Source organism: Macrobrachium nipponense, chromosome 22, assembly GCF_015104395.2.
Source record: "Macrobrachium nipponense isolate FS-2020 chromosome 22, ASM1510439v2, whole genome shotgun sequence".
NCBI lineage: Eukaryota > Metazoa > Arthropoda > Malacostraca > Decapoda > Palaemonidae > Macrobrachium > Macrobrachium nipponense.
Window position 1 is genome coordinate 7,191,885 of NC_087213.1, and position 24,971 is coordinate 7,216,855.

General features: G+C 36.9%; 1 protein-coding gene across 1 annotated transcript in view; it reads left to right on the forward strand.

The window, feature by feature from the left end:
* LOC135198471 (DNA (cytosine-5)-methyltransferase 3A-like) overlaps window positions 1-24,971 on the forward strand; it is a gene marked incomplete in the record, with an annotated part of 337,711 nt that overhangs the window by 72,831 nt on the left and 239,909 nt on the right. The window contains 3 exon segments of the mRNA XM_064226041.1: window positions 2,701-2,850; window positions 17,405-17,542; window positions 20,733-20,835. Of these exon segments, the coding sequence (XP_064082111.1) occupies window positions 2,701-2,850; window positions 17,405-17,542; window positions 20,733-20,835 (391 nt within the window).

Consider the following 24,971-nt stretch of genomic DNA (forward strand, 5'->3'; position numbering starts at 1 on the left):
CTCTCAGTATAAAGTTTTATTCATAACCTATACAACAGTATAAACTATCATTCATAACCTATATACTATCATTGTAGGTACATGTTTCCTGTTTCCCGTTCAGATATTGGAAGGGCAAATTCTAAACATATAAACAGCGAGGGTAAAGTAAACAAATGCTGAACAGCTCTGGTAAACCAAGGTGCACCCAACCCTACACAAATCATAAGTCGGATGACAACTTGCTATAGTAAAATCTAGTTTGCGGTTCTTATATAATCATTATCATTACCCTGAAAAATAGTAATCATGAAAGAAAACAAATCTTAACTAAATCAGCCATTGTTGATATCCCAGGCAAGACGCTTTGTTTGGTTCCTTCTCTTCCGGCACGCAGTTCATATTTCTCCCTCAGACGGATGACTTCTCTTGATTCTTGGGAGTTTGTAAATATTATGTAATAATGCTCTAGAAGCAATGGAAATCGGATAAGAAAATGCCGCAAATGTGTCACACAGCACAAGAGCTTTGCCTGACCAAAAACCCACTTGCACAATTCGTGAATGTTTATGGGTAAAGATGATGCCGTTATGTAGTGTTACCTACGCTTATATAATTGTATATTTCTGAAAATACATAATAAAAATATGTCAAGACATACAAAATATTATATGTGTACTTGCTGGCATCGTACGCGTGATGCGACGATGATGATTTCAAAATATTGAGATACATAGATATACATATCAATGATTTATTATTTTTTGTAGAGAATGTAGCAGTCCTTATGGTAGAAAATGGGTAATTTTAATAGGACACTAACATATATTTCTCAACTTTCTAATATTCAATATTTGCAATCATAAAGATATTGAGCGACAATATCACGAGGCGATAGCGAGATACATAGATACACATATTTGCTCAGATATGATATTTTTGAGAGAAAGAGCCAGTTTTTATCATAGATGATGTGTATTTTAATAGGAGAGAAAAGTATATTTCTCACTTCCACCTATAAGTCATATACAGTGGCCCCCCGTATTCGCGTTCTCCGAATCGCGGACTCACACATTTGCGGATTTCTCTCGGGAACGTTTCCCCCGCATTATTCGCGGAAAATTCGCGCATTCGCGGTATTTTTCCATGAGAAATATCCACAAATTCCTGGTTTTTTTTTTATCAATTTCATCATAAAATTTACTTTTTGTAATAAAACTAGTATTAAAAAAACCAAGTATGAAAATTTTTAGTGGTTTTCCTTGAGTTTTAACTAACAAAATAGGCTATTTTTAGCATTTTTATAGGGGTTCCAAACATTCGCGGGTTCTAACTATTCACCGGGGGGGGGGGGGGGGGGGTTCTGGTACGCATCCCCCGCAAATAGGGGGGCGGGGGGACCACTGAAGACATTTTGCGACAATTATTTGCTCAATGCCACTCACAGGCTGGTAGATGTGGTGAACAAATATGTAAAAAAAATTTCAAATCCAGCAATAAATAAAAATCGATAATTTATAAAAAAAAATTGGCTGTTGCTGCGCCCCTTAAAGTGCTGAAGGAATAGCTGGTGATCAGATTTAAAGAACTCAAAGAATTGAAAATATCAGTGAGAGTTGCAAAGCCATTTCAGGCTGATGTAAATAAACAATGCTGATCCATATACTTGCAAAATGCTTTTGAAGGTAAAGTGTTGTTTCAGCAAATTGGTTATGAATCATTCTAGCCAAATGAATAAGATAAATATCCCCATCTTTGGAAAGAAATTAGATTTATTAAGGTTAGCATTCCCTTCTTTATACCTGGTAGAGAAATGATTCAGTGTAGTCTTGCAACTGTTAACCAAGCAGCAGAATAGATTGCTGTTTAAGCGCCTCAGTGGCGTGGTTGGTATGGTTTTGGTGTCCCACCTCGGTGGTCGCGAGTTCCATTCTCATCCATTCCATTGAGGTGTGAGAGATGTGTATTTCTGGTGATAGAAGTTCACTCTCGACGTGGTTCGGAAGTCACATAAAGCCGTTGGTCCCTTTGCTGAATAACCACTGGTTCCATGCAACGTAAAAGCACCATATAAACAAACAAACAAAGATTACAAATCTGTTAAAGGGGTAATCTGAAGCTGTTTATCAAATATTAAACGTGATAACATTAAACTGGAAAAATCTTATCAAGCTTAAGGTAGACAATAATTAAATTTCTCTTATGTGTTTGGGGGATTTTGTTTTTTAGTGGGATGAGGTTGTTGGTGGATGGGTGGGGGACCTATACTTGTTTTAGTTGAAAACCGAGTTAACCACTGATGTATGAGAATTACCCATTTTCTTGAAGTATTCATAAATATGGATGCATTTCTTTGAGTAAAATTATTCCATCATTCAAAATTTTAATTTATTGCACAAACATTCTATAAAGTTAATGCATTAATCATCTTATTAGAGTTTACTTTCACTATGGTGCGCACCAGCCTCTGGTAATATTTGATAAAGGGCATTGGTAAAAAAGGTTAAGAACCACTAGGTCATAAGGAGCATCCTCACCTGACTGAGATGCAGTCTATCATTACTTAGTGAGTAATTCAGGTTTTTTTTAGGTGAATATAAGCTTGATACTGGTCAATTTCAAAACTTCCCTAGTATTATTTGACGCAGGGCATTCAAATCAAAGTCATTTCAGTGTTACAGGTTGTTACAATTTCACAATTATTTCATATTTTCCTTTCAGAGAAAGAGTCATTCAGATGATGTTCCTCTTCGTAATGTTAGGAAGTCCAGTGAAAAGAAGCAATGTGATAATTCTGATAGTAATGATTCTAGCAGCAGAGCGTCTACTGATAAGTCTGGTGAAAGTGATGGAAACGCAATAAGTCGAAATGTAAGTAGTCGTAATATATTATGTAAAATAGCACTACCACTGTATTACTGTATAAGTAAGAGTGGAGAAAATAAATGTTTATAGTCAATTTTTGAATACAACCACATTAATAATTTGTCAGGATTCATGTATCTATAATAATAAAATCCAATTGGATCTTGTTTGTCTGCCACAACCTGTTGGTGATATGAGATCTCCACCCTCCTGCAAACCTGTTTGTTCACCCTTGGTGGGGGATGGGTAGGTAGAAGATCGGAAAGGTAAAGGAAACATGACAGGTCCACCCTCCTGTATACTTGTTTGTCCCCCCTGATTGGGGCCAGGGAAGGTAGGAGATTCAGAGGTAGGCGAGGCATGACAGACAACACTTGTTCCAGTGCAGCTTAGTGTGCCCCATCAACCAAGCCCGGTTGGTGATCAGCATCCACCTTGTATACGTATGAGTTGCCAGATGCCACAGATTCCTTGCTTTACAATCTTTGTTTTATTAACAGGTTTCCAGCTGGCGCTAAAGATTATCCTATTGTTAAGGCCGAAGGTTTGGTAGCTATGGAAAATACAAATTGATATGAACTTGTCATATTAGTGTGGCATCTGGGCTCCATTCCAGTTGTGTGTAACTATTTGTATGAACTTTAGCTGATAATATATTGTTCATATCAAAACTAATCTGATCATTTAGTGGAACTAGTTACTTAGCATATATTTTGCTTTTCGTCTTGAAGTGACGGGAAATCTCATCAGTGTGCCCAATTTATTGCACAGAAGTCCATATCGAAGGTTCTTTGTAGTTTTATTTTGGTTCCTTCGTTGTTTCTTGTTTTTTACTTTCATCCATTCCTTTTGGTCTCTTCCCACCTAGCTGGTTAGCTACTGAAGTTTTACCATACTCCTAATTTGAGTTTTCATTTAAGATATCATCTCTTGAGCAAGTTAATCTCATATGTAAACACTGAGGGTTTGTATTCATGTTGGAACAACTTGTTTATCGTAAAAAACTTTAGTCACATCTTTGAGTCATATCTCCACACACAAAAGGTTCCTCAGAAGGATTATTTTTCAAGTGAGATCGTAGAAGTGTGATTCTGTATGATCTGATTTTATTATAAATATACAACAATAACTTAACCCTTAAACGCCTATTGGACGTATTATACCTCGACGAAAATTGTCTGTTGGGTGCTTAATACGTCGACGCAAAAAAGTTTTTTTTTAAATTCGCGGTAAAATAGTTATGGGCCTACTTGGCGAAAACTTTTGAATCACGCACCTTGAGGGATGCTGGGAATTCACGGATCAAGCTGTTGTTTTGTTTACAAGTGTTACCCAGGTGCGCAAGCGCGAATTTCTTTCTTCTCACACTAAAAAGCATCAGCGACACATCTCAGAAATAATTTCATCACGTTGACGTAATTTTTGCACCATTTTATATTATCCGTTACGTAGAGTTTTATATATGAAAATATACACAATTTCATATAGAATACAACAAAAAACAACCCATGGTTGTAGCTTTTATCAGTTTTGAAATATTTTCATATAAATAACTATAAGTGCCAAAATTTCAACCTTCTGTCAACTTTGACTATACTGAAATGGTCGAAAAACGCAATTGTAAGCTAAAGCTCTTACATTCTAGTAATATTCAATCATTTACCTTCATTTTGCAACAAATTGGAAGTTTAGCACAATATTTCGATTTATAGTGAATTTTTGAAAAAAACTTTCTCCTTACGTCTGCGCGGTAACTGTGCCGAAAAAATCAGAATTCTTTTGTCCGATTGTCGTAATGTTTGCACCGTTTTATATTAGCCGTTACATAAAGTTTTATGTATGAAAATGTGCACAATTTCATATAGAATACAACCAAAAATAACCCATGGTTGTAGCTTTTATCGGTTTTGAAATATTTTCATATAAATAACGATAAGTGGCAAAATTTCAACCTTCGACTGAAATGGTAAAAAAACGCAATTGTAAGCTAAAACTCTTACATTCTAGTAATATTCAATCATTTACCTTAATTTTGCAACAAATTAGAAGTCTCTAGCACAATATTTTGATTTATAGTGAATTTTTGAAAGAAAACGTTTTCCTTACGTCCGTGCGGTAACTCGACTGAAAAATCAGAAATTCTTTCGTACGATTGCCGTAATGTTTGTACTGTTTTATATTAGCTGTTACATAAAGTTTTATATATGAAAATGTGCACAATTTCATGTAGAATACAACAAAAAACAACCCATGGTTGTAGATTTTATCAGTTTTGAAATATTTTCATATAAATAACGATAAGTGCCAAAATTTCAACCTTCGGTCAACTTTAACTCGACCGAAATGGTCGTAAAACGCATTTGTAAGCTAAAACTCTTACATTCTAGTAATATTCAATCATTTACCTTCATTTTGCAACAAATTGAAAGTCTAGCACAATATTTCGATTTATGGTGAGTTTGAAAAAAACTTTCTCCTTACGTCCGCGCGGTAACTGCCGAAAAAATAAGAAAATCTTTTGTCCGATTGTCGTAATGTTTGCACCGTTTTATATTAGCCGTTACATAAAGTTTTATATATGAAAATTTGTGCAATTTCATGTAGATTACAACAAAAACAACCCATGGTTGTAGCTTTTATTAGGGCCAAAATTTCAACCTTTGGTCAAATTTGACTCGACCGAAATGATCGATAAACGCAATTGTAAGCTAAAACACTTACATTTTAGTAATATTCAATTATTTACCTTCATTTTGCAACAAATTGGAAGTCTCTAGCACAATATTTTGATCTATGGTGAATTATTGAAAAAATAACTTTCCTTATGTCTGCTGAAAAACGTGGGCCGACAATTCCGCACAGGACAATTCAGCGCCAGCAATTCAGCTTAAGAGACCATTCAGTGCATGACAATTAAGCACAAAAGACTAATCAGCGCAGATGCAATTTGGCGAAGTAAAGCTAAAGCATGGAAAATTAAGAAAACAATAACCAAATTATTTTTGAAATTTAAAAAAGGAAAAATATTTATTGAATTAAGATATTGAAAATTATACCAATTTATTTCTGATTTGGCGACAAAAAACAAAACTAACTACTTGCATTTAGTTAAGAATATTGGTAAGAATCTAAGATTGTTTACACTTTCAGCCATCGAACAATTGACGGTTGTTATTTATGGTACAACAACAAGCGAATAATAATTACTGGTATTCTTCTAAACTTGAACTGGATGTATTTCCTTTTCTAGAGCGTCATTTTTTTACAAACATTCGCTGAGCTAAAACAAAACAATAAAAGCACCATGGAGCGGATTTTATCAGAGAAAGGTCGTGATCACATTCTATGAAATAGATTTTGCTATCGTTTAGATAGAAAACTTTGTAATGAAAAGGAGTCTTGGCGTTGTACCCAAGACATGTGCAGAGGTCGAATTCATGTTAATGGAAGTTCATGGGAATAAGTTATGACGCATACTCGTGGAGTTTTTGAAACTGGAGCAAGACAAAGCAGAGAAAAGGGTTACTGAGAATCAGAGCTGGACACAACGATTCCAGAAAAAAAACTAATTATCAGAGAACAGCTAAGGCAATAAAAATGCTAGTTAGTAAATATGTGAATCAAGCAAACAAATTGGAATACTTACAAAATATAAGCTACCTCATGAATTGCAGAAATAGATTAGTATGAATATTTTTGTACAAGAATATTTTATAGTATGTCATTTCAATAAATATTTTTGTCTACTTTTTAAAATTCATTATGTTACAAATAAATCATTAATTTAATGACTGTTTTCTTCCTTTCCATATTCTTATTTTATTTTGCAAAATGTCTTTGTGCTGAATAGTCCTTGCCCTGAATCGTCATGCGCAGAATTGTCTCTAAGCTGAATTGTCTCTTAAGTTGAATTGTCCTGTACGGAATTGTCAGTGCTTCGCCGAAAAAATCAGAAATTCTTTTGTTGGATTGTTGTAATGTTTGCACCGTTTTATATAAGCCGCTACATAAAGTTTTTTGTATGAAAATGTGCGCAATTTCATGTAGAATACAACTAAAAACAACCCATGGTTGTAGCTTTTACCAAAGTGGTTGATAACTGCAATTGTAAGCTACAACACTTACAGTATAGTAATATTCAATCAATTACCTTCATTTTGCAACAAACAGGAAGTCTCTAGCACAATATTTTGATTTATGGTGAATTTTTGAAAACAACTTTTTTATGTCCGTGCATTACGAACTCATGCATCATATTGTGATAATATTTTCTTTGTGTTGCTTTGATCATTTTACAATTTGTTATATACCAAAACCATTGCAATTTGGTGTACAATACAACGAAAAAATAATTAACTCATTAGCTTTAACCATTTTGCTTACAGCGTGATTTGTATGCAATTATATATGAAATTTTTTTTGTGCTGTCATATATTCCAATATTTATATATGATAGATATTTTTTTTATATTTCTGATGGTTGTATACTAAACTTCAGGCGATGACATAAAACGGAGCCAAAAATGAACTCTTAATCTTGAAAACTAAGCGTGCTGTGATTTTTTTTTTTTACTTTTTTTTCGCTTCGGCTCTCACTCCCAAACACTGCCGGCATACGGGAGATGATTTCTGAAATACCGCTTAGGCATTTAAGGGTTAATATGTGCTGTAGTCTACAATTCATCTGCTTCAAACTTATACATGTAGCTGGTACTAAAGTTTCTTTGCTGTAACTTTTTAATGGCAAGCTTCATTGTTTGTAACTTTACATCTATTTCCTTTAGACTCATCCTGCCAATGTCTGGCCTTTTCATCTTGACATTACTCCAGTTTTCAGATCTTACTTGAAAACTAATCCTTCTGGGGAACCCTTTGTGTCTGGGGATATGACTCAAAGATGTGGCTAAAGTTCTTTACAATAGATAAGTTGTTCGTACACAAATACAAACCCTCGGTCTGTACATATGGGATTAACTTTCAGTAACCTGGAAATCTGGCCGTTAACTTTTGCAAGGTGGTGATGGTAACAACAAGTTGGTGTGCATTAAATTCTATGCAAGTTTCTAAGGTGCACTGACTTGGTGTTACCATAATCACCTTGCAGCGCCTCAGTGGCATGGTCGGTTTGGTCTTGCCTGCCACCTCGGTGGCTGCGAGTTAAATTCTCGGGCATTCCATTGTGGGGTCAGAGATGTGTATTTCTGGTGATAGAAGTTCTCTCTCGACGTGGTGCGGAAGTCACGTAAAGCCGTTGGTCCGGTTGCTGAATAACCACGGGTTCCATGCAACGTAAAAAGGGCATACAAACAAACATGACCACCTTGCAAAAGTTACCGTTTGGATTTCCAGCTCGCTGAAAGTTAATCCCATATGTATAAACCAAGGTTTTTTTATTCGTTTAGGAACAACTTATTGTAAAGAACTTTTACCACATAATTGAGTCATATCTCCAGACACTAAGAGGGGTCCCCAGAAGGATTAGCTTTCAAGTGAGATCTGAAAACTGGAGCAATGTCAAAATGAAAAGTCTAGACATTGGTGGGAAGAAACTAAAGACAATGGATGTAACATAACAAACAACGAAGCTTGCAATTAAAAAGTTACAACAAAGAAATTTTCGTACCAGCTTCATGTATTAAAGTTTAAGTTTCTTTCTCTGACCTGCCGTTTGACATTCTCTTCTGTTTGATTATACTTGTTTGTTTTTTTAATATATGGTTTATATTTTTTGTTTAAACTTTGCATATATTGTTGTATTGAAACATTTCAACATGTTTATGTTTCCATAATGATATGTAGTGGGGCCTCGCTTAGTCGCGGATCAGCAATCACGGATTCACTTAATCATGGGTTTTTCCTTGGTCCACTTCTCAGTCTATATCCCGGTATGAATCGCAGCATCACAGGCTTGTCTGTGGTAGGCTAGGCCTTGTCCAGTTCCGATAACCAGCAAATGCATGAACAGATTCACAATATGATAATAACTGACAATAAAGGTAATAAAACCATTCTCACCCTATATATTACTAGCATATCTTCATAATATATAGCCTATTCATGGAATAATTCCACATCATTGACATCAACTTGTAGTTGAGTGGACAGCAGAAATGTAAACATTGAGTTACACTCACAGCAACCTTTGTCATTCTTAACCATTTAGAAATGATAATAGTAGCAATGTAATTACAGTAGTAATAACATTTAGGAAAACATTAATTTCATACAATCAACTTACCTGTCAGATATATACATAGCTAAGACTCCGTCGTCCCCGACAGAAATTCAAATTTCGCGGCACACGCTGTAGGTAGGTCAGGTGATCTACCGTCCTGCCCTGGGTGGCAGGATTAGGAACCATTCCCGTTTTCTATCATATTTTTTCTGTCGCTTGGAATGTAAACAACGTTTGCAGTTCCTCCTGACTTGATTTTTGGATTTCATCGCCATCGATCTTCTGGGCTATCTTTTGCAGGGAAGTACTGGGTCTTTGGTTCGGCATACGCATATTAATTTGTTTTAATAACTTTGGCTTCGAAAATTTCGAAGAAGTGTTTACGTGTAACTACCGAACTTTTCGGTAGACACTCATTTAGTTTGAAAAAAAAAAAAGGGAAATATTAATATTTATTCATTAATACGTGCAATGAGTGTTAGAACTTTATTGAGGAAATATAAAACTCTAACTTCCTACTTTAGGAAGTCAGGAAAGCATATAACTTTTTACGCTTCCTTTAGAAGCTTTAATAGCTCTCGTGCTAACGAGCAGTTAGATTATTAACAGTAATAGTAGTTTTTGCATCCTCATCTCCTTCTTACTCTACAGAATCTACAAATTAATAAATTTGAAGATAATTGGATGTAGCTAAAAAATGCGAGCTCTTATAAGGTAAGAAGTGAATTTAGTGTTCCCAGTGCAGTGGAGGGTGCGTTCTGATCGGCTCTGTTTCGCTCCCAGGTCTAGACCGCTTCCAAGCTCCCAAGCCCAGAGGAGAAGGAAAGTCGAAAGCCTAACGGAGGTTATGGAGAATCCCCACCGATCGGGCGTTCCCCCGGCAGGATCTGTAGAACGCCCCAGACTGCCAGGGATAGCCATTGGAAAGGCATCCTTAAAAAAGTGCGTCTCTTCTTCCGTTTCTTCATCTTACATCCGAAAAGACGAAGAATGTACATGTTTGGAGTTCGGACGATCTGGCGCGTTCTCTGAAAAAGAGAACACTGAGCGAGAGGCTGAGAGCCAGCCAGCAAGCTAGCGCGAGCCACGTTCCAACAGCCAGCAGCGAGCCGCGTTCCAACAGACTAGCGCGAGCCGCGTTCCAACAGACTAGTGCGAGCCTCGTTCATACAGATAAACGCGAGCCGCGTTCCAGAACATTTTTCTTGGCGCATGGCGCCTTCAAAGAGAAAACAGACGGCTAGACTGAGGAGCCTTAAAGTAGAGTGGCAATCAGAAGGATGCTTCCATTGAACGTTTACTGGCAAGAGGCTCGTAAAAGAAGACTAGAGGTGCTCGGAACTATCAGGGCGCACGGGACCTTCCATGCAAGCGGAACGTTCCAGGAGCGAGTCTCCATTCTAGCGTGCGGAACATTCCAGGCGCGCGGAACTATCCAAACGCCAGGCGCTACGCGCAAGGATCCAGGCGCCAGAATATTCCAAAATCTTCATTTGAGAGAGAGGTCAGTTGCGAAGCTCCTCTTTGAGTTTTTTTTAACTTGAGCAACTTTCCCCTGGCAAATGTGCAAGATGTCGCACAGGCGGCCGTTGCTTTTGTCAGAAGGATTCTGATACTAAGAGAAGCCCCTTTTCATTATTCAAAAGACTCCTGTGTTATGCAGTTCCTCTCAATGCGGACTCTCCCGTTCATCCATGCTCTTCCCTCGTTTTGAGGAGGCAAGAGCTTTGGGAGTTTTTCTTAATAAGAATCTCATCGACGTTTGGGTATGATGGCAGATAGGAAATATCTACTTCCTTCCGTAAACCCTAGTGATGAACAGGAATTCTGTCTCTTCCGCGATTTATGAGGAAATCACGAAGATTTAAAGAGTTCCTGGATTAACTTCCTTCCTTAAGGACATATATACTCTTTCTATCGTTCTTTTAACGAAAAGAACGAAGATAGTAAAAGGTAGTAGAGTATCTGCTGTATGAGAATACTATACGGTCAAATCATAAACACATACCGTAGTTACTTCTTTGCTGTGCAACTCATTTACCAGTATCCTTCTACGACTTTCCTAGGAAGGACTACGCTTAAAGGGATTGTTAAGACAACACCTACTTAGCTTCTAGATTTATCAAAGTCTTGTTTTGCTTAAATATGCTTTAATAAGAACTTCCTGAAGTTCGATAATAATTTTATAAGATTCCTTTATTAAATGGAGTAGCTGGCAACTCTGGAAGAGTAAGGCCAGACGGCTAACGGAGACTGCTTTCGCTGAGAGCCTGAGACCAACGCAGTACCATGTAGGTGTCGGTCATGAGCGGTCGGGTTCATCTCTCTCTCCTGCGGGATGGAATAACTATCTGTATCTCTCCCCTACAATCACAGTCTTAGCCTCGGATTGAGGCGATAGTTAAGCTAACATAAATAAAATATTGTATGCCTTTTACTAAGAAGCTTTCATTAAGAGAGATATTACAACCTTTCAATGCTGTTTACCTTAGGTAACATTATTAAAGGATTCTATCGCAGCAGAACATTATATTATATAATGCTCTCAGGCTTACGAAAGCATGGCTTATTAGAGTACCTGCTCAGAAGAAGATGGATGAGTCGGATGGGAAACATTCTTTTTGTGGCAGAACTTGTTTCCCTGAATGGACTATACTACGTATATAAAGTTTTTTCCTACTAGAACGGAATTAACATGTGAAAGGATGTCGGGTACCATAAAGGCACAGGTGTTCTGGCACATAACCTAAAAAGAATTAGAAAGAAGCGCCAGCCTGGCGCAAGTAGTGTCAGCCTGGCACAAAGCGCTAGAAGCGCCAACCTGGCGCAATGCGCCAGAAGCGCTAGCCTGGCGCAAAGCGCCAGAAGCGCCAACCTGGCGCAATGCGCCTACGCCAGAAGCGCCAGCCTTGCGCAGTGAGCCAAGAGCACCATCCAAGATTTTCTCGTTTTAGCGAGTTATTAACCTAAGAGTCCAGTAGCCTCTCGGACACCAGGCTCGGTAACGGCAAGATTCGTTCCTGATTTCGTTACCCATTTAATCACTTAGGCCAATTCCACGACTCTCTCATATCGCAAAGAGCGTCGAGAATCTCTTTTTTCGCTCCTGTTCGCGTTAACAAAGAGAATCTTCTCGATCGACGATAATAACTGTTAACATGTCTAACATTTATTGGAAAGAGTTGTGAGAACCTGCGGAAAGTCTTCTTCATAGATCTCTTAGCAAGGTAGAAGACAAACAGGCTTCCTATAGACTGCTTCCTTTTCCTCGAACCAAGAGAGGTAGTAGCAATATACGCCATCTTTTTTTTTTTTTTAGAAAGGGGAATAAACTTTAGTGTTTTTCCCCTAAATATAAATTCTTTGCAGAATTTAAGTTAAAGGGCGTCAAAGAAAGAGAGGATAATACTTTATGCCTCATTTTGGCCTTAGAGAGGTGGGATTCACAGAGGTCACGTTCTTCTCACAACATGTTTTGGAAGTTTTTTCCAAGAGAGTCTGGATATTCTATCAGCATCTATTATAAATGGACCTTAACAACCTCTCCACTCTGAGTCTGTCTGCGTGCAGACTGACCAGAAGTGGACATGAATGAGAGGATTTTTTAAGGTAAATGAGTCAGGCCAACCAAGACATAGAATTGCTGCAGATCGTGCTAGAGGGAATGAGGAAGCTGTCCTCTTCCGATACCTCTGTGAACCACATAGCAGTTTTTTCTTCCCTTTCAAAGGGAAGAATCACCTTTGTATATGTCTGCTATCAAAGAATGCAGTAAAAGGCTATACTCTGTCTCTACAAAGGGAATTGGAGATAGCAGAGGATTAAGATCTTTGGGATCTTATATGATATCTCAATATGACAAGAGTAGGATATCATGTACTTCTAATGGGATCTTTTTTGTGGCCACAGATTCCATGTTCCGACAAGATGGAACTGCTCCTCATCAAACTTCTTTGAGAAATTTTTATGAGGGAATTCTTTGTTTCTCTTGGTCCTAAACGACCAAGAAGACAAGTGAATTTTTTTTTTGAGCATTGGAATCTCGCATCAGATTCTATGGAGACTAGGCAATGGGTTCTTGCCAGCATAGTATGTCTGGCAAAAGAACTAAAACCCCCTATTCCTGATTCAATGTTTTCAGATAGAGGTTTTGTTGTCCAGGCAGGGTACTTATGTTTTCATCTACAGTAGAATGGTTCAAACGTTTGCCTACAGAGTCTTTGGAATGCAATGACGGCTCGAAATGCTTCCCAGAAGGTGTTCAGAGGGATACAATAAAGAGCTAGAAATCAGGAGTCCTCCTAATTTCAGCTCGGAGTCTCCTTCGACTTCCAGGCTTCTTCCCTTCCTTCGGACAAGGATAGGGAAGATTCTGCAACGAGAAACCCCTTCAACAGGTAAGAAGAGATCTCGTGAGCAAGGGAAGTACTCAAGAAGGATCCTCCTCGGAGGAAGACTTATCTCTCGTACTGTTAGATATCCTATCGTATACTGGATGTAGCTGACTACAATCACCTCCCCTTGCCGGAGAGGCCAAAGCTCAAAGTGGAAGAATTTCTTCCACCCTTCTCCAGTCTTGTGATTTACTATTGTGGATGTTCAGGACTTTCGGACAATATAGCACCAACCAGGAGCCTTATGCCAAAACAGGCGTAAAAAACGCCAGAGGCAGACAGCCCCAAGAACACTGTCATTGTCTGATGAGGAGAAATACTGGGCCTACAACCTGGCACAGATGCGCTAGATGCGAACATATTGGACAGATAAGAGTGTCCGATGTGGACATTGCCAGGCATCCTCGAGACTCTACCAAGCTCGAAGTCCGGCAAGTGGGGAGGAGCCAGCCAGGCGCGAGGCGCCAGGCAGGCGCGAGGTACCAGCCAGCCGCGAAGCTCCAGGCAGGCACAAAGCGCCAACCTGGCGCGAGACGCCAGCCAGGCGCGAGGCGCCAGCCAGGCGCAAGCCAGGCTCTAGGCGCGAATCTCCAGCTAAGGCGCGAGGCGTCAACCAGATGCGAGGCGCCAGTCAACCGAAAGGTACCAGACAAGCGCTAGGCTCCAATCAAGAGCGAAGCACCAGCCAGGCGCGAGGTTCCTGCCAGGCTTCAGGCTTCAGACGGGAGAGATCTATTTCAAGAAAGCCCTGGTCTTCTTTGAAACATGGAGATCTCCTAAGCACTTCATAAGTGACTTGATTCCTTCAAACAGCTGAGAATTAAAAGCGCAGGAAGTGCACACTTTTACAAATTCTTGTTCTTTACATAACAATATGTCATATAAGACATATTAGCTGTGTTGTACGGTAGAGGCAACTCTGTGTTGACTTCTCATTACACAAAGGATGTCAAGTTAACCTATGAGAGATCCTTCTCTTTTGATTTATACGTTTCTGCGGATACGTTACTGGGATAAGGAGCCGACACTGATCCTTAACTTTGAGTTAAAGTTATTTAACGTAGTGAAATTATTGGGGTTTTTGAAAGGTTTTTAAAAGGAGTGTGGGGATAACTCTTTTCAATTTGAGCGCGAACCCTCGTGTTAGGATCAGGTGATTGGGATTGGTGTTGCGCTCCTTAGTTATGCCAATATGCATAGGTGTATTGTCATATAAGTGGATTAGCACCCATTGACAAGTACCTTTTAGGCTCTGCCGAGTAAGTGGATAAGACCCCATCGGCAGACCCACAAGAACTCTTGGCCACAGATCACATATCTCGCTAAAGTTTCTTGAGGTGATGCAGACTCCTTGGCAACAGCCATATGAAGTTTACCACCTATCAGATAGGAACCAAGGTTTATTTATACCTACAACATATGTTGTTTACCTGTCTATTCCATGTTAGCTGTCTCTTACCCTCCACCAAAGGGTGTCAATCAGCTATGTATATATCTGACAGGTAAGTTGATTGTATGAAAATGATATTGCTATGATACAATAAAGTTTCCTACATACTTACCTGGCAGATATATACGATTAATGGCCCACCCAGCCTCCCCGCAGGAGACAGGTGGAAGAGAGAAAATATGATAGAAAACGGGAATGGTTCCTAATCCTGCCACCCAGGGCAGGACAGTAGATCACCTGACCTACCTGCAGCGTGTGCCGCAAAATTTGAATTTCTGTCGGGGACGACGGAGTCTTAGCTATGTATATATCTGCCAGGTAAGTATGTATGAAACTTTATTGTATCATAACAATATCATTTTTCAATTGGAACTTCATTATTGTTTTGGTATAACATAATCAACTTCTCTGAATACTGCAGTCATACAAACAATAATTGTCATAGATTATCGTATTGTTGTTTGTTACCTTATATATTATTGTCATATATTCATAATAAAATGGATATCTCATATATTATTGGCATATCTTCATAATAAAAAGCCTCCTCAAGGAATAATTCCTTGGGGAATGCATTTTTCAAAAGACAAAAATACACTTTACAAGTTTACAGTATGCACTGATTACTTTAGTATTTTGATGTGATTACATTAATATTACAGTATGGTACTGTAAGCAGTACAGTAACTATTTTTGATCATAAATATATATTCATTCACAAAAAAAATACGCATGACCACTGTGAAGTCACCAAACCTACAGTCTCGTTTGTACATAATATTTTTACATAGTGTGATAGTGGTTACACCGTTCTACAAACTACCGATGTATTTTTACATAAGTATCCTCTAAACTGTCATAAATCACTTTACTTACTTTTTTGTGGAGCCCAAATAATACGTATATCCCGGAAAATTAATGAAATCGCAAATTTTATCAAAGAGCAAGATTCACTAATTACAGTGTTTTCATCTTCTTTTCATGACTAAATGCATTTTTAGGATAAACTTATTGACAAATTTTCAAATACTCTGAACGTAAATAGCAAAACTCTCTCTCTCTCTCTCTCTCTCTCTCTCTCTCTCCGCTCTCTCTCGCTCTCTCTCTCTCTCTCCTCTCTCTCTCTCTCTTCTCTCTCTCTCTATCTCTCTCTCTCTCTCTCATCTCTTCCTCATCTCTCTCTCTCTCTCTCTCTCTCCTCTCTCTCTCAAATGAAATATGGAATTACTGTATCATAATATCATAAACTATTATGTACAAAGTTAAAAATAATAATAATTCCATTAATAAATTCTTTTCTTTTAGCAACTATATTGTTTTCCAAAATAATTCTTTCGGCAATAAACGTCCATCAGCTGATTCTAAACCTAAACAAAAGACAAAAATAGATTTTTATTGCTGAATTTGCTGTTTATACATTAATATTATAGTTGGGTGCCGTAATCATTACAGTAAATCATGTTTTTTTAATCATAAATATGTTCATTAACAAAATAAATATACTATGTACTTTTAGTTTGGTGTAGCAGCCAAATCATGAAAATAGAAAGGAATTGTTAGGTAATATACTTTTGTTTGCTGATCTGATGAAGGGGAAATTGAAGATAGGAAAATTTATAAAAGATTTGTGCTTTTTCCAACATGCAACCTGAGGTCTTTACATAAAGGGCCCACCTCTTACCACCCCCTCATCATCATTCCCTTACCTTGGCCAAAAGGTAAAATGCGTAGAATTGAGTGCTCATCGACTTGACAGCTGGTATTTCTTCCCCTACTATTGGTAGCTGTTACCATAACCACCTGGCAAAAGTTCAACAGTTGGATTTCCAGCACGCTGAAAGTTAATCTCATATTTAAAGACCTAAGGTTTGTATGTTAGGAAAAATACAAATTACTTTAAAAGTTTGTCATTTTATCTTTTACCATGAAGCTTTGAGTATCTGGTTTGTCTGTTATGTTTGGTATTTCATTCTCATTATTTGACTTACTCTCTATAAACATTGATTGCATGCTTGTATTTATGTTACTGTTAAGAGCTAATTTCTGACGTATGTACATCTTATGTTGTTTACTGTGTAATATATTTAATTTAAAAACTATCCATATTTTGCATACTTCAGCAGGGTTTCAACAGTTCTCTTCTGCTGTTTAGTTCTTCCAAGTCAGCTTTAATGAAGGTGTTTTTATATGAAATGTAATAAATGTATTTTAGTGTTGTAGCCTTCATAGTAATCTTTTTAATAAATTCAGTGTCCTAATTTGAAGTTAGCTCATTAAGGGTCAGAAGGAGCATACTCACCTGACGGAGATGCAGTCTGTCATTGATCAGCAAGTTATTCAGGTGTTCGGGGCTTTTCTTGATGTGGTCAGAGTACCATAAGTTTCTTGATCCTTGATTATTTGAATACTATAAGTTTAATACTGCTGAATTTCAAAGCTTCCCCTGTATTTATGTGACTCAGTGCATTTAAATGAAAGTTATTTCAGTGTTTCAGGCTGTAATTAAAATTTCACAATCCTTGCATATTTTTTTCCTTTCAGAAAAAAAGTCATTCAGGTGATGTGCCTCTTCGTAATGTTAGGAAGTCCAGTGGAAAGAGGCAGTATGATCATTCTGAAGAGCTCCCAGTGTTAGGTGAAAATGTGGATAGTAATGATTCCAAGCATGATGGAAATACAGTGAGTAGAAAAGGAAGTAGTTACAATATTTTATGTAAAATAATTCTGCAATATTATTGTTTGCAAGTAGGATGGAACTGAGAATTCAGATATTTACATCTTTGCAATCAGTCAGGTTGGCATTCAAATAAAAAGCTGAAGAAGAATATTGGCTGACCTGATTAGACTGTCAAATTAACCTGTTCTCTACTAGGTGGGTCTAGAATGTTTTAGTTCTTGTCAGAATTTTTCATGCTGTTGTAGTGATTGGTTCTGCTCTTCATTCAGTATTGACTGTTGCATCTTTTCACAGTAGCGATGAAGAAATTCCGTAGTTATAAGAAATGGAAAGCGGACAGGTTGCAAAGGCAACTGATCTATTTCTTCTTTCTCTCCCAACCCACCCCCTTACCTTCTTCTCCCTTCTCGTCCATTACGTCTGTTTGCTGTTAAACTTACTGTAGCTCCATCTTCTGTTTCCCTTTAGGTTCAGGAAAACAACTGGATTAGTTAGAACAGGATGTTAATCTGATTTTGGAGTCAATTAGAAATTTATTTGAATTTGTATTGGGTAAATATAAGGGGGGCCCCCAATGGTGTGCACTATTTTAGGTTTTCCCTGAGAGGAAAAGTGATGGTGGTATCAGCTTTCAGTAGCCTGAGCTCAGGACTGCCCTATGCTGGTAGGAAGTCTCTGCTGCCAGGGAGCCAGGTCGTGTCATGGGGCAAAGATTTTCTGTGCCCTCCGACACTTTTTTTCTCCTTTGTTGTAGATGACTGGTTGTATACCATGATCACCTGAGACTCAGTTCTGTAAACGCACCACTTATCATCTTCCCCGTCATCAGGTTCTAATGATAGTGATGTAGAGATAGGACTAAGTAATGTAGGAGACAATGCTTTGTCTGCTATGAGTTCCTATACTCAGTATTATTCAGTCCATTGTTGAGCTCATTCTTTGTTTCTGCCTTGTTTGTTCTTTTCCTCCTCAATATCCTTCCTGCTTATTTCCTTTTTCTCATTGTAATCTTCTTCCACCTTCTGTCTCTTCGTGTTAACCAGTGTTAGTGGGCCTTCCTCCTCCTTCATCTCAAATGTGTCTTATGCAGCTCCTGCTCCCTTGGCATTCTTGCTGTTCCTCCTCTGCTCCATCATCCATCTGCCTCATTGTCGTCGTCTTCATCTTCCTCCGTGTCCCAGGACACACTTCCTTAGTACAAAAGGATAAAGAATTGAAAGTCAGAGACCTCACTAAAGAAGTCCAGGTGGACTTCTGCTTGTTCTTCCTCATGGCAAGAGAGATTAGGTGCCAGATTGCTGCAGTGTGATCGCTGTAGGCTGCCTCAAGCAGGGCTGTCGCCATTGTGCATACCCACTTGGATGAGAGGATTACCCCTTGCCATCTGACCATGAAAAAGTTCTCTTGAATAATATTGATGTTTGTAGACTTCCAAGAAAGGGAATTGAATTTTATTTTTTTAAATATATGAAGTGTAGTACAATTGGAAATAGGCCACAAAAATATTTGGTTAAATTCTTAAAATTTTAATCTTATTTTTATTAGTTCACAAGAGCTATTAATTTCTTAGGAAATACAGTAGCCTTTAGCTGAAAATTCAGTCTCAAATGGCTTTGTTTCCTCAGACGGAAAAAATCCAGGGAACTTGACTAAGAGCAACAAAAATCTAAGTGCAACAGAAGACCCTACAAGGACCATCAGCAAGAAAACTCTGATACAGGTTCAAGTAAAAGTTATCAGCAAGAAAACTTAAAAAATCTTCAGTGCTTACTTAAAATTTAGATACAGATTCCAGCCGAGAGAGATCAACGTCTGCAAAGTCAGATAAACTCTATTGAAGATGCAGTGAAAATAGGAGTATGTACAGACTGGTTAAGATTTTTTTTTGTCTTTTTTATATTTTACTGAACGCTTGATAGGGGCTTATGCTTAGAGTGCCTTAAGAAGCCCAGTAGTTAGTACTATTGCAGCATCTCACTGACCCCGGCCATATTTCCGCCTTGTTTTCCACCAAGCTGTCCAACTTCCTGAGCTTTGTCTTTTTCCCATTTCCTCATTTAAAAATAAAATTCCTTGGGAAATTTGTATGCAAGTCATTAAAATATGGTTAATGATAATGTAGAGCACCTTTTGTAAATCTATGGCATAATCGAGTTTCGAAAACCAGAGGCTCTTTGTAAACATTTTTTGTTTTTTTTATTTAATTTAATTTAATAATAATATTTTTTTTACTACACAGTACTTTGTAGGATAATTTCCAAGCATGGAGGCCCATTCCAGTCAAAAGGAATTTTTTTGCACTACAGGTTATACCAGTCACAGATAAATTGACCTGTGCATATGAATAGCGCTTGAAAGTTAATAAAATTAGAAAAAGTAATGTACCCTTTGTCAGTGTACTTTATTATGTAGAGATTGCAGTACACTGTTAAGCAGAATCTTGTGAGCGACACCTCAGTCTGTTTGGGTTTTGAATCATAATGATAATTATGATTTTAGAAATTGCTCACTGAATTTAACTTTTATATGCACAGCATTCTGTGAAAGATTACTATTAAAAAAAAACAGCAAGTATATATGTAGGCAGCTGTTACTTTCTGAAGAAATAATGTACAGAGAAAAATAGCAGTGTTAGATGAATGCCAAACAGGCTTTTAAAAAGCTTTTGTAAGCCCTTAGGCTGTTATATAGGTAAACATCAACAATGAAAGGGTACTGATGAGATTGCCATTCCAACTTGATATGCAGTAACAAGTTTCAACAAAGAATATGGTTTCTATGATGTATTACTGTTAAGTCTCAAAATATAGTGGAATTAATGAATCGTGTTTTTGTTAAAAAAAAAAAAAAAAAGTCTCAAAATCCACAAAGATTATTGTGTTGACAACTTTATGCTTGTCAGAATAATTGATACCTTGTTTATGAGGTAGTTTTAGGCTTAGAATTTTGTTTTGTGATGCCATATATGGAATCTTTATCGCAGACATTTCTAGACTCACAGGGCCTACCAAAAATATACATATATTCTTTCTCAAATGGAAGATGAAAATAGAAGCATTGTAAGGTTGAAGAAACTGACAGCCAGGTGCAAGGAGACCAAAGGGAATGGATTAAGTTGTTGCAGAATTTATTTTGATCACATGTTTTTTCCGGTTAGGTATTTGACACTTGACTTTCCCATTTTTGTCACAGGCAGGTGAAGTAAGACAATCTACAAGAGTTTCAAATATCATCAGCAACCATGATTATGGACGATTAGTTTGGGGAAAGACTGGCAGCTCTAGGCCCTGGCCAGGTAGGTCATGTAGTGGTGTTTCACTTATTTATTGTAACCATACAGATATGGATATCCTGTTTTTACATAATTCAAAATTATAAAATTATACTGTTATAAGGCATTATAAAGGGAAATTGCATAAGTAGATGAATAGTGATGAAAGACAGATGGAGATGGTGCAGACTAGTCTTTTCACAACTACCTAGAGAATAGTAGATAAAATCAGTTGGGTTCCAATGATCACCATAAAATCTGTGAATGACCCAGACTTGGTACTTGGAGGAGAATTGTGAAAAGGGATGTTGGAGATATGTAGAGATTTGTGGAACATGAAGTACTGTATGGGCAATACCTGAGTGGCAGAATTTCACAGCCCCTGTGTGTCAGTCCCCATTGGAGACAATGTTGAGAACAGTTAATTAAAAATGCTTGCCTGCTCAGTCAAACGCTGCATGAGATTCCTACTTTCAACAGAAAGTGGTTTACTGTTCCCTGGCCTCTCGGTTGAATTCTGGTTTGTATTGTTAGCCAATATTGCAGACACACATAACAACAATTCCTCACACTTATACATGAATAAGGAATTGAGCATCTTTGGTTTTTGTGATATACAATTCACAATATTAAAGTAAGTTTTTCCTTTTATTTGTAGTATACTGAAGGATGAACAGAAATACGTATGTAAAAGTATATATAAATTTATTTGTTCAGTAGTGAGATACTAGCAATTGCAAAGGATTTAAGATTATGTATTATTGAGTGTCAAAATCTTGCCTAAAACACCAAATCTTGACCCAAAATATCACAAAATCCACCATGTTTTATGCTAGAGTGTGTGCATGGGTCCATGCCTTGTACTGTCTCCATAAAGTTCTTTGCAATGCCCCTTTTGGACCCCTAGCTGCAACCACTTTCATTCCTTTTACTGTACCTTTGTTCATATTCTCTTTCCTCCATGTGACTCTCCACATTTTAACAATTGTTTCATAGTGCAACTGTGAGCTTTTCCTTCTGTTTTGCTGTGCCCCTTTTGGACCCCTAACTGCAACCACTTTCATTCCTTTTACTGTACCTTTGTTCATATTCTCTTTCCTCCATGTGACTCTCCACATTTTAACAAATGTTTCATTGTGCAACTGTGAGCTTTTCCTCCTGTTACACCTTTCAGGTCTTTGCACTGTCAGTTTCTCTTTCAGCACTGAATGACCTCAAAAGTCCCAATGCTTGGCCTTTGGCCTAAATTCTGTATTCTTATGTTTTAATGCCTTGTACTGTAAGGAATAGTGGCTTTAGATGGCTATTTGTAATGCTGTATTTTCTGTGTAACTGGTATCATTATATTTTTGTTCATTGTATTATGTTACATTGCTTTGTTTTATTATAGTACAGAATTAAATTTTTAGTGATTTTCTCTCATCCAATGAGCATTTTCCTTTCAGGGGGCAAAGAGAGAGAATTTATACTATTCTCATTTATCAGCTTTTTACTTTTCCTTATCTTGTAGGTACCTGGTTGTTCAGAATACTGCTTGCATGCATGCTGCATCTGTATCTGTGGTCTGCTTTGCATGTCTTGTCATGATTGGCTTATTTATACGGTATAGTAAGCTTATGCTTCAACAATACTAGTACGTATTGTGCTTTTTACCATTATGTTAATTTCTTAGCCTGCTTATATTTAATAGTTTCATTGTAGGTTCTTGCTCTTTTACTGTATTATGCAACTTGCTAACTGCCTTGTGTTTCTTTTCTTATGCTTTATATCCATGCTCATGTTCAGTTGTTACTAGACATTAGATAAAACTTGTTTTTGTTTCAGCTTTTTGTACATCTATGTGGTTTTTGCAAATTACAAACATTTTTACTTTACCTGTGTTCTGGTGATATGAGCTAATCAATTACCAGATTTCCAGTTGAAAATGAGTGCATTTTGACAGTGGTTGTGACTGTTCCTGTTTGGAAAGAGCTGTCTTGCCATCTGAAAGTTGATATCAAAACATATTATGGGAAAATTAAATAGTGATGATGAGAGAATGCTCCTTAAAGGAATAATTATATCGTTATATTATGTGTAAAAACTAAAATAATGAATATGAATATTGAAAATGCACAGGATTATCTAATTGAAAGCATGGTTGTAAAGCAAGTGGATAAGTTTAAATACTAATTAAGTACTTATTTAGATTATGATGGTTCTCTGAGTACAGAATTTATGGAAAGATTAAAAAAAGGCTTATCAGGCAATGGGAATGCTTAAAGATATTTGGAATAACAGCAGTTTTTCTTTGCATACAAAAATAAGAAATTTTAAATGGTAATGGTTAGCAGTATTTATGGGTAAGAGTCATGGTACAGTACAGTGACTTTGAATAATAAATTTTTAGCATTGAAAATAATGGGTCTAGGCGAATCCACCGACAAAAATTTACCAATATACACAATTCATCGAATACACATTCCAAAGAAACCCAATTAAACCTTCTATTATTATATTAGGAAATGAATTAGTAAGAATGTTTTCGTTAACCACCAATTAACTATAAAGACACTGAAGAAATTGAGATAACTTGTTAGTTGACGACTAACAGTTGTATTATCCTTTCGTAGTTCGGTAAAAACTGTAAGTTTGAGTGCATCTTTGAAAGGATGTTTCTTTCATTTCTGTCAGTGTGTCCTTCATGTTATACAAATAAATGGACTGAAACAAAGATATTAAATTGATGCGGATTTTGCCTTAAATGTACGTTATTTACCTGCATTAGCATATGTTGCTATTGATGTGGTTGTTGCTTCATTTGAATTATTATATGATAACGACGTATTTTCACTGGAATTGCAAATTGTTGTAAATTATTTTGAAGATACTTGGATAGAAGAAATTGCTGTAGACCGCCAAGATATGAACTCATGATGTGGAATGTTTATGAAGACGTTTTGAACTCTGTACCGAAAACAGATAATGCACTTTAGGAATGGCATAGAGCATTTGAAACTTGGGTAGCTGGATACCATCCTCATATATGGAAATTTTTGGACATCCTAAAGAAAGAACAAAACTTTAACAATGTAAAAATCTATCAATATTCGGCAGGTAATTCATGTCAACCACAGAGAAAGAATATCACTGTTCTCCTATTCTGAACGGTTAAAAAAAGGTTGTTGATAATTATCGTTCCTATAACAGTATTATTGATTATTTGAGAGCATTAGCTCATAATCATGGTTTTTTATTTGAATATATAAATATTTGTACACTTTTATTGTACTTTTGGTTATTCTTTTACTTTTTAATAAATATTTTTACACTTATACTTCTAGTAATTCTTTTTATTTTAATAAACATTTTTACACTTTTATTGTACTTATAGTTATTCTTAATAACACTCTTATTTCAATAAACATCTTTACACTTTTATTGTACTTATTCTTAATAAAACTTTCATTTAAAAAAATATTTTTACACTTTTATTGTACTAAATATTTTTACACTTTTATTGTACTACTTTTAATTTATTTTAATAAAAATTACAAAACTATTTCTAACTTTTTTTCCCCTGATATAATAATAGAAGGTTTACGTACTTGGGTTTCGGTGGAATGTGTATTTGATAAATTGTGCATGTTGGGAAATTGTTGTCGGCGAATTTGCAAGCTCCCGAAAATAATGCACTTAGAAGAATATAAGAAATTAATTGGAAGGATAGGATATCAAATAATAGAATTAGAGAAGTAGGAAGGGTGCAGCCGGTTGATGAGCATGCTAAGTTCTTGCACTGGAAATGGCTAGGCCATATGTACAGTGGACCCCCCAGATTCGCGGACTCACACATTCGCGGATTTCTTTCGGGAACGTTTCCCCGCATTATTCGTGGAAAATTCGCACATTCGCGGTATTTTTCTATGGGAAATATCCACAAATTCCTGTTTTTTTTTTTATCAATTTCATCATAAAATGCAGTTTTTATGATAAAACTATTAAATAAACCAAGTATAAAAATTTGTAGTGGTTTTTCTTGAGTTGTAATTAACAAAATAGGCTGTATTTAGCATTTTTATAGGGGTTCCAACTATTCGCGGGTTCTAACTATTCACAGGGGGTTCTGGTATGCATCCCCCGCAAATACGGGGGGACCACTGTATAGAAGACAGGGAAAA